Source organism: Aegilops tauschii, chromosome 7, assembly GCF_002575655.3.
Source record: "Aegilops tauschii subsp. strangulata cultivar AL8/78 chromosome 7, Aet v6.0, whole genome shotgun sequence".
Lineage (NCBI taxonomy): Eukaryota > Viridiplantae > Streptophyta > Magnoliopsida > Poales > Poaceae > Aegilops > Aegilops tauschii.
Window position 1 is genome coordinate 502,798,759 of NC_053041.3, and position 10,398 is coordinate 502,809,156.

The 10,398-nt window shown below is 46.7% G+C and overlaps 1 protein-coding gene across 1 annotated transcript; it reads left to right on the forward strand.

Annotated features, from left to right (window-relative positions):
* The first annotated feature begins 2,469 nt into the window (after positions 1-2,469).
* On the forward strand, positions 2,470-9,361 carry LOC109767378 (uncharacterized). The gene is made up of 3 exons (XM_020326133.4): positions 2,470-2,660; positions 2,816-3,676; positions 8,801-9,361. Exons 2-3 carry the CDS (start codon positions 2,823-2,825, stop codon positions 8,970-8,972), a joined length of 1,026 nt encoding a protein of 341 aa, XP_020181722.1. The 5' UTR covers positions 2,470-2,660; positions 2,816-2,822; the 3' UTR covers positions 8,973-9,361.
* Positions 9,362-10,398: the final 1,037 nt, after the last annotated feature.

Genomic DNA, 10,398 nt, shown 5'->3' on the forward strand with positions numbered 1-10,398 from the left:
TTGTTGTCAAAAATAGGGAAGATATTCCAGCATACAACTTTTAAAAGTTTGAGACTAGTTGGTACGTGAGGGAGGATTGGAGAGATATTGCTCTCAAAGTGTGGTATACACTCAACGAAGGAAAACAAACAAGCGTTGATAATTGACAAACCAAAATAAGGATTGCAAGACAAATTTTTAAGTGGATGGAAGGGAATACAAGAATATTAAAATATGGTATTTTTAAAGGAACATGTGAGCTATATAAAAAAACTGAATAATGTTGGAATGATTTCGAATGAAGAAAGTCCTTAGTGCACTTTAAAGTACATGAAATTCAAGAAAGAGATGACATGGTTGCAGAGGGAGAAGAGAAAGCGGTAAAGGATGGTGATAGAAATACTAGGTATTACCATTCTAAAGCAGATGGGAGAAGGAGAAAAGTTGGGATAGTTTATCTAGAGCAAGAAGGTGAAATTTGAGGGGGTAAAGAACTCGACGAGTACAAACTTTTATAGAATATCTTTTTGGACACTATGTTCAAACTTCATTGTCTTTTTAAATGTTGAAGGAATAACTGAGTTAACTAATGTTGCATCTTTGACACAACTCTTCACCATGGAATAGCTAAGAACAGTGGTGCTCGATATGGATCATAAAAAAATCCCTAGACCTAATGTATTTAATGATAAGTTGCATTTTTTCCCAATGATCTTGTCAAGTTTGATCTTAAATGATGTTAGATGATATTCATGTTGAACTTTGGAGTCATTAATTTGGTGCCTAAAGGTAATGATGTTGTTTCAATTCAAAGAATTAGGCCCATTTGGCTACTTTTTTGCGATATTTAAAATTGTTATAAAAGTGCCGACGAATATATCATCTTTAGTGGCTAGGCAACTTTTATTGAAGAAGGAACATCATGAAAGGGGTGTGGTGCTACATGGGACTCTCAACACTATAAAAAATCTGCTATAAATTTAAAATTGTATGGAAGGACCTATGATTGAATAAAATGACCATTCATATATAGAGTGGATTTGATGTCATGGGGGATAGCCCCCCCTCGTATATCCACCGTTCGTCCCTCCTAGAGATATGTGCAACATGTGAATAGTTACCTTCTTAATCAGAATGCATGAATAGTGAAATGTAATTAGTACCTTTGTCCTTTCCTGGCATGGGATGGTGCTGTGAGATCAAAAGAATGGATATTTAAATGTGATAGTGGATAAGAACAGGCATTTAAAGTCAATGGATAATTAGCCTTGTTTCGCCGCATTTAATTGAGACGAGAGGATACTTTTGTCACCAATTATTTTTCATCTAGTTGCTAATGGCCTTGCATCTTAATAAAAAAAGCTCAAGGTGTTGGTTGATTAGAGGACTTGTACCTGTTTTAGGTGAAGATGGGTTTGTTGTGCTAGATAGTAAAACACATATCTAGAACATCGAAGAGAAACTGAAAAGAAGTACTAACATATACACAAATAGATACCGGTATTGCCACAAAATTTTCAATCAAAATTCAATCCATATCATTATAAACAAAAAAGAAAATCCAACTATGGATATCACCCATTTCAAATTTTTGAATGGTGTCATGGTTATAGTATTCGCTATCACTTTCATCTCTTTTTTCTTTCAAGATAGTATATAGATTAATTTTGGATTCAAAATTTTGAAGCATCGTAGATGTTTGTTGTGTTAATGTTTAAAAAAATAGTTTTATCTATCATTACTAAAAAATAGTTATCACTTATCTAGCACATTTTAAAAACCTCAACCAAAATTATATTGACAAAAGATGAAGATCTACAATACCAAGTTGTATAATATGAAAATTAATTTCATGATGATGTATCTAATGATATTGATTTCATTTTGTGTATATTGATTTCATTAAGTCAAACTTTATGAAATTTGACTGCAGACAAATTTTATATACAAACTAAAAATGAATAGAGGGAGTACATTACTAAACATATGTTCAGTCAGTGCACGAGTGATTTTTCATTTATACTACCTTCGTCTGGGTTTATTAGTCCCCATCGTATTTTGGGTCAAAGATACCACATATTTGACAAACAAAATGTTAACACACGTTATAAAAAACTTGTTGGATTTGTATTTGAATGTACTTTCAATGATATTAATTTTGCTATGTATGACTTAAAATTTAGTTAATTAAAATCATGGTCAAAGTATGACCCAAAATACAGGGACTAGTTTCTTTAGGGGTTTACAGGACTAGATTTTTTTTTTTGAGGGGTACGGGAGTAGTAAATGAGGAGGGATATTTATTTTTTTGAGACAAATGAGGAGGGATATAGTGTATGCCCGAGTGATGGGCATGCAAGTACGAATGTCTGGTGATTAGGCCCACAATTAATCCATCACTTAAGTGACGGTGGTCCACCAACCAGGCCCGTAGACAAGGCCCACAAGTATCATGAAGCAGAGCAGCAGGATTTCGCAAATCAAAAAATAAAAATGGAAATTTCGCTCAAAGCGAAAACCAATCAATCGATTGGTCGCGGAAGGGAAGGAAAAGGGGAAAGGCGAGGGAAGTAGAGAAGAGAAAGCAAAGGCGAAGACGGGGAGCAGAAAACTCCACCCCGACGGAGGCCATCCGGTTCGCTGCCGGCCCGCTCCTCCTCCTCCTCGCCGGCGTTCCCAAGGTACGCCCCCCCCACTCCCGACCCCCCCGCTACGCCCCGCGCGAATCCGCGCGATTGCTATTTCGCCCGGTCAAATTCGGCGGCAGATCCATCTGCGCCCGAAACCAGAATGTTTTCTCCGAGTGACGGGCGCAATCTGCTCCCCCGAATTTCAGAGGTCCCATGGAGGAGGACGGCCCTAGCCGGAGCGGCCTGCCGCCGGTCGGGGAGTGCGAATGGAGGGAGGAGCTGAGGCAGCAGCAGTCCCAGGTCGAGGCGCTGCGCGACCGGCTCGTGGAGGTCAAGGTCGGGATGCGGCGCTCCGAGGACGATTCCGGCCGGGAGCTCGAGCACCTGTGCCGCAGGGTCAAGACCATCGCCACCCTGCTGGCGTACCTCAAATCCAAGGCCAGGATCATGGCGATACCGCACCTCGCGCACACGTCCTGCGGGATCAGGAACCAGGACGGCGTGGGGTTCGTGGACCGGCACGGGGTGCCCCTGGCCGATTGGTCCAAGGCCGCCGAGCCCGCTTCCTGTGGGGCAGGTTCGGATGACCGGGCGGCTGCAGAGGGTAGCGGCGTTCACAAGCATGGGGACGCCGTTGAGGGGGATGGAGATGTCGATGATATTCTCAAGTCCATCCGCGTGGTGACCGACGTCATGGAGTCTCTTGTCAAGAGAGTGATTGTGGCCGAGTCCGAAACTGCGAATGAGAAAGAAAAGGTGAGGATTGGGTTGGAAGAGATCAGGAGGAAGACCATTCAGGTCGAGTCCATGTCGGTCAAAGTCGAGGAGATGGAGAAATTTGCAGTGGGTACGAACGGTATGCTGAATGAGATGAGGCAGCGGGTTGAAGATATGGTGCTGGAGACCACTCGGCAGAGGCAGCGCGCTGCTGAAAATGAGCAGGAGCTTAGTCGTGTGAAGAACGACTTTGAGTCGCTCAGAACTTATGTCAGCACACTCGTTAGTGTCAGAGAAACTCTTCTTTCATCGGAGAAGCAATTCGAGACAATGGAGAAGCTTTTTGACAGGTACTTTTGCAAGTCTTGTGTTGTTTCTTGTAATTATATTCTGTCTGAATGTATCACCATGTGTTAATTTCCGTGGCAAAACTTGTATAGCTTGGTACAGAAAACTAAAAAAAAATGGCGGAGGAAGGAAGAGTAGAAATAGTTAATTTCAACCTCCCAATTTTTAAGAAAGCAGCAGCATGAACCAATCATTTCATAAATTCTGGCAGGCCCATGTATTAATATGCTTCTACCACCACCACCACCACCACCACCAACAACAACAACAACAACAAAGCCTTTCAGTCCCAAACAAGTTGGGGTAGGCTAGGGTTGAAACCCATAAGATCTTGAAACAAAAGTGTAGGGGTTGGACTCGAACCCAGCACCTCTCATTACTTTCATCCCCCTCCTACCAATGGAGTATGCAATGATTTCTTTGATATGCTTCTACCGTCGCATAATTTTACTTTGATGCCAGTGTCTGAGCCAGAACTTTTGTGAAGCCTGGGCAAGCTTGAGCCTAAGTGTCTATGTGGAAATTAAAATCAGGTGTTCGGATACACAGCATGTAACATAGCCCCAAACGTCAGAACCACAAATCCACATTAATAATGAAGTGAAAGTATAAACATAGTAGCCATGCAATTTTAAATTTAAAGTGAACTAATATATGATATATCAATATTCAGTTTTATAGACCAAAATAAAGTTGAGACTTGACAGCATAAGTCATAGAACCAGGCATCCATAGAACTAAACTTGCCATGTTGCCAGTTAAAGTATAGCTATCCAAATTAGCATCCAAACATCCTAGAAGGCACTACAAGATAAAAAAAATGGATTCTAGTTCACATAAATTAAGTGCTGTGATTTGTGAACATATTCAAATTAGAGAGCTCGCAAGAATAGAGACAGTCAGATAGAACATACCACTAGCGTGCTATAGAAAATCACAGAGCTTGCAAGTGCCGTGTTATGACCGGTGTTTAGCTTATAACCGGAGGAGGCCCACCGGGCAGTAGTTAGGGGCTTGGCCCACAAGTTATCTTAGGTTAATTCTTATGCAAGTTATCTAGGTTATAAATATAGGCTGTAAGACTCTTTTTGGAATTAAGTAATAAGAATATTATTATCCCTATTGCCCGGCTCCGAGAGGAGCCGGAACCCTAGCCGCCTCTAACCCTAGCCGCCGCCGCCATCTCCCTCCGACGGGCCGGCGCCCGGCCGCCGGCGCGCCCGATCAACGCCCCGTCCCACTCCATCCTTCCCCTACAACCTCCGGAGCAGGTCCGGTAGGACCCCTGGTTCTACCATGCCGTCATGCCGAACAGGGCTGTGACTGCTCGTGTTCCCCTGCACCACCGCCCCGATGTCCACCGCTCCGCTGGCCACCGCCCCGATGACCTCCGCCGGAGTCCCCATGCTGTCGGAGCAGGCCACGACCGCGGGTTTCCCCATGCCGCCAGCCCCAGTCACTTCCGCGCCGCCACCAGCCGCCGTCTTCACGCCGGAACAGATGACCAGCACGCTGCAACAGCTCGTGACGGCCGTCCAAGGGCTCCACATGAACCAGTACCACCAGTACATGGCAGGAGCGTACGGCCTCCCGCCGGCTGCGCCAATCGCCACCTACGGCCACCCTGCGCCGTGGCTGTTTCCGGGCGCACCCGCAGGCGGCGGCCCCTCGCTGTTGCCGTTCCAGACGGGGACCTCCAGCGGGCCACCACCAGCCGCCGCGGGCCTGTGGCATCTGCCGCCGCCACCATCGACGGCGCCCCTCTGGCACCTGCAGCCGTTGCCGTCCCTGGCAGCCGCTGCCCCGTCCAGCCCCCGCTGCTGCCGCTGCAACCACCTGCGCCGCCCCTGCCCAGCTCGGGGGCACCATCGCCGACCGGCCTCCCGATCCATCAAGTCCGGTTCCCGCCCTCTCCGTCGCCACTTCCAGCGTGGGCGGCTGGGTCTTCGCCATCGCCGGTCTACACCACGGCCCCCGAACAACCGACTCCGTTCCCGCAGTTCGGTGGGCCATCCGGTTCCGCCGGTCCCTACCCGGAGTACTCCGACCAGGCGCCACCCGCCTCGCTGCTCCGCACCTCCGAGCCAGCTCGACACGGCGGTCCGACCCAGACACCGCCGCGGTTCGCCAAGATCGACTTCGCCACCTATGACGGCACGGAGGACCCCCTCAACTGGCTCAACCAGGTTGACCAGTTCTTCCGCGGGCAGCGCACCCTCGCATCGGAGCGTACCTGGCTCGCCTCGTACCACCTCCGCGGCGCGGCACAGACCTGGTATTACGCCCTCGAGCAGGACGAGGGCGCCATGCCCCCTTGGGAGCGCTTCCGCGAGCTCTGCCTCCTTCGCTTTGGGCCTCCGGTGCGCGGGAGCCGACTGGCGGAGCTCGGCCGCCTTCCCTTCACCTCCACGGTGCAGGACTTCGCCGACCGTTTCCAGGCCCTGGCGTGCCATGCGTCGGGCGTGACGGCGCAGCAGCGGGCCGACCTCTTCGTCGGTGGACTTCCGGATCACATCCGCGTGCACGTGGAGCTTAGGGGACCCCAGGATCTCCAGATGGCCATGTACTACGCCCGCGCGTTCGAGCGCCGCGCGGTGGCCATCCAGCAGGAATCACCGTCCCGGGCCGCTGGGTCGCTACCCTCGCCGGATTCCACGCAGGGTCGGCCTGCGCAGGCTTCCGTGGCACCCCTTGCCGCCATCGCGGCGCGCCCGTTCCGCCGGCTCACCTCAGCCGAGCTACTCGAGCGTCGCCGCCAAGGGTTGTGCTTCAACTGCGACGAGCCCTACACGCCCGGCCACGCCTGCCCGCGACTCTTCTACCTGGAGGTTGCAGACTACATTCCGGAGGACGCCGTCGCCGCCGACCTGGCCGCCCCAGCTGTCGAGCAGGTGTTTGACGCTGGTTGATCACCTCGAGGATTTCAGCAAGCGCTTCCACACCTTACAGCTCGAGGACGAGCTGTTTGTGCAGGCGGGGAGAAGTGTTATGACCGGTTTAGCTTATAACCGGAGGAGGCCCACCGGGCAATAGTTAGGGGCTTGGCCCACAAGTTATCTTAGGTTAATTCTTATGCAAGTTATCTAGGTTATAAATATAGGCTATAAGACTCTTTTTGGAATTAAGCAATAAGAATATTATTATCCTTATTGCCCGGCTCCCAGAGGAGCCGGAACTCTAGCCGCCGCCGCCATCTCCCTCCGACGCGACGGCGCCCGGCCGCCGGCGCGCCCGATCAACGCCCCGTCCCACTCCATCCTTCCCCTACAACCTCCGGAGCAGGTCCGGTAGGACCCCTGGTTCTACCATGCCGTCATGCCGAACAGGGCTGTGACTGCTCGTGTTCCTCTCGAGTAGTTGTTTTGGAAGAAGGGAAGTTAGCAGCCCATGACTGCTGAACATTACGCTTGGTCAGGGGACTGCGCTTGGTAGGCCTAGTTAATTAACCAATTAGTCAAATATTAGCCGATGCTTGGCAGGAGCCCATTGTTTTATCACATACGTACATTGACTGCTGCCTGTGTAAACCACGACGCGCAGTAGAATTTGCCCCATTGTTTATCACGTATGTACGCTGTCCTGTGGCCAGCGAGCCCGGACGCTGGCTCCGGCCCTGTTTTATGCATTATTGACTGTGAAGCCATGGTAGACTTGTAGTTACCATGATTACCATCTTAACAATATATTCAATCAGCTATGCATTGAACTAGTTTGTAACATGGTCAGCATTATAAACTCATTGGCACATCTTAACAATATATTCAATCAGCTATGCAATGAACTAGTTTATAAGCCAAAAAAGCACGTATCTTCGAGATGCAAAACAAAATTAGTCTTTGTGCAGGTATGTGATCCTAATGCTCTTTTAGTACTATATGTTTGATCTTCTGTTAGCAATTCCATTTTTTTTATCAAAAGGGGTTTCCCCCTGCCCCATTTTTATTAAAACAAGGCATTAGCAATTCCATTTTTGCAACTAAATGGGTTCTACCTTTTCTTTGAACCTCAGGGCACACAACATATCTGTTTTGTTATAAATTAGCACTTAAAATGCCATGCCTAGACTTCTCTCTCTTCACATATTTTCGTCAGTTTGATCACCCACTTCGTCGTATGTGAGGGGATTTGATGAGACTGAGAAGCCTGCTGATATCTTCTTAGAATTATGTTAACTATACATCATGCAACCATTGGTAAACAGTTACTTCTCTTCTATCACTCCTTGACATCTGATAGAGATTGATGCCATATAATTTTGTTAAGTTGGTTCAATATACTGCTCTCCTGAATGCATCAGTTTTGTGCCTCGATCGTGTCCCAAATGTTAATTGATATTTAGTGGTCAAGAAGATGCAGATAGACTTGGGTAAGCCTGGAAATCTGGTTTTCTGCTGGTCCGCATTTGGTAAAAAAATTCCAGTTCTTGCTACTTTCTGACCTTCTAGATCTTTCAACTTTGAATTGACATTTTGGATCGTTGATCTTTCTACTGCCTGCATGACATTTGAGCTGGAACATCTACTCAAGGTTTTTTTTTTTGGCAGAAAAAGGCTAAATCATATGCATTGTCCGTTGCCTTCTTCCTACTTTCTTCTTCTGCTTTCTGGTTGATACTAGTCAGCATATCATAGTCATAGAATTTTACACTGAGGCCTCCTGGTGAACAGGTTGGTCATTTAGCTTGACAAGAGACCAACCTTAGGTCTTTTCCTATGCAGACAAGGTGCAATTGAGGGCGAGTAGTTGCTTTTGCTTGTTAGGTTCTAGGTTTCGTTCCCTTCAATACAGGTCCGCTCTGTAAATATCAACCACTCTCTATTTACTGAATAGGCAGTTCTCCTGCTCCCTTTGCTTCAGAAAAGGAAAATTATATTCTAAACAAAAGGAAAATTCTTATCCTTCCCCGCCTCCCTTCCACAGAAAATAAGTCCCTGACTGGTGCGTAGGAATGATCAAATTTGTAGATATAACAGGGATAATGCACTCGCACTGCTGACAGTTCCTTTCCTTGTACTGCAAGTAATTTAGGATTAAAAACCAGGCCACTCTAGCATGTACTGTAAAGTAAGTATTGAGTCGGTTATCTATAACCAACATGGTACTGAGCCTCTGATGTTTGTGAACAGGCTAGTCGCAAGGACCAACCAGCTCGAGACTGAGAAGGCACAGAAAGAAGCTGAAGTCCAGAAGGTGATGGAGGAAAATGTGAGGCTACGTGCCATGGTCGACAAGAAGGATGCACAGCTCCAGGCGATGAGTGAGCAGTGCAAGTTCATGGCTCTGAACCGTCCAAACTAGCAGAAGACAGATACACCAGATAAGAAACCTGCTCTTGTCCAACTGATGTCACTTACAGTTACATTGCCGCGGCAGTGAAAAGAAAAAGAAGTTATATCCCTGGGGGTCCAGAATAACCGACGATGATGCCCTGTTCCCGGGTCCGTGATTCGTAGTGCAAACCCAATCGTGAATTGTTGTTACCTTAGATGTGGTGTATCGAAATCGCAACCATGACAGACATTTGTTGTATCTTGATTGTGTGTGTAAAGGCTGGGCGCATTTGCCCGGTTTTCATAAATCATTAGAGATGTATAACCGCAGTTCCATTCATCCTTCTGCCTGAACCATATAGTTCAGCCGCTGTTTTAACTGTGGTGCTGTTAAAAATAACTGAAATGTTTTGCTTATAGATAGACTGGTTACATTCGCATCAACTCTCTTAAGCCCTGCTTTGCATACCTGTGCGCCCACCACTTGGATCATAGTTAAGCAGATGGTCTCCTTGCATGCTTCATAACTCGCCATTAGAATTGGAGCTGCAATGTCGTCAATGTGGGTGGTTGATTGCTTGGCTTGGATTTTCATGTGGCATTTCGCGGCCTTTGCCGTGTGGGCTTTGTCAGTGGTTGCTTGCGGTGAAGTCAGAGTCGCTTGCTCATGGAGAAGTGATGACGCCGAGGACAACATTTTCTTCGCAGCATTCCTTTGCGCCTTAAGATTGATATGTGTAGAAATTTGTTTGCTACACAGCAGCACCGCTACTAATACGGGAAGTTGAGGGAAAAAGGAGTTAAATACATCATGAGTGCCTAAACTTGTTCGTTGCGGTCAGTTTAGTGTCTAAACTTGTAAAATACATAAAAGTGGTGTTACAACTTGTCGCACGGTGCATATACGGTGCCTCCATCCGTATGCCACCGTATTTGCTCTCGCTGTGGTGTGACAGCTGGTGGCTGGCCCACAGATCAGTGGGTGAGCGTTGCCTGCGCTGGGTGAGATGGGTACGAGTTTTTCTTTTGCAGAAAATCCCATGAGATTTAATTAAAGTCAGAAATAAGCCATTAAAAAATATACTGCATGCATCATCGAATTGGTTTCGACCCTGGGACCTCCACGTTAAATAGCACGCACGCTAGACGCCAAGACACTGCAATTTCCATTATAATTTTTCAAGTTACTGTTTGGTTTTTACAATATATTTTAAATGTCCAATATGCAAATATGCTACTATTGTCTATTAAAATATTTATTCTATTTTTATTATTTGTAGTTCGAAGAGGTAAACATGAACTGTTTGTAAAATTTATGTGGATTTAAAAAGTTCAACGTACATTATGAAATATTGCGTAATTTTTTTGTATCTTCATTCAGGACCACAAGTACAGAGAATTATTTTGTATCTTCATTGTACTTTTAGATAATTATTAAAAAATCAACAAAATTG

Coding starts and splice junctions, on each gene's coding strand:
- LOC109767378 (XM_020326133.4), top strand. CDS start 2,823: ATGGAGGAGGACGGCCCTAGCCGGAGCGGCCTGCCGCCGGTCGGGGAG. Junction 3,677..8,800: donor ATGGAGAAGCTTTTTGACAG/GTACTTTTGCAA, acceptor GTTTGTGAACAG/GCTAGTCGCAAGGACCAACC.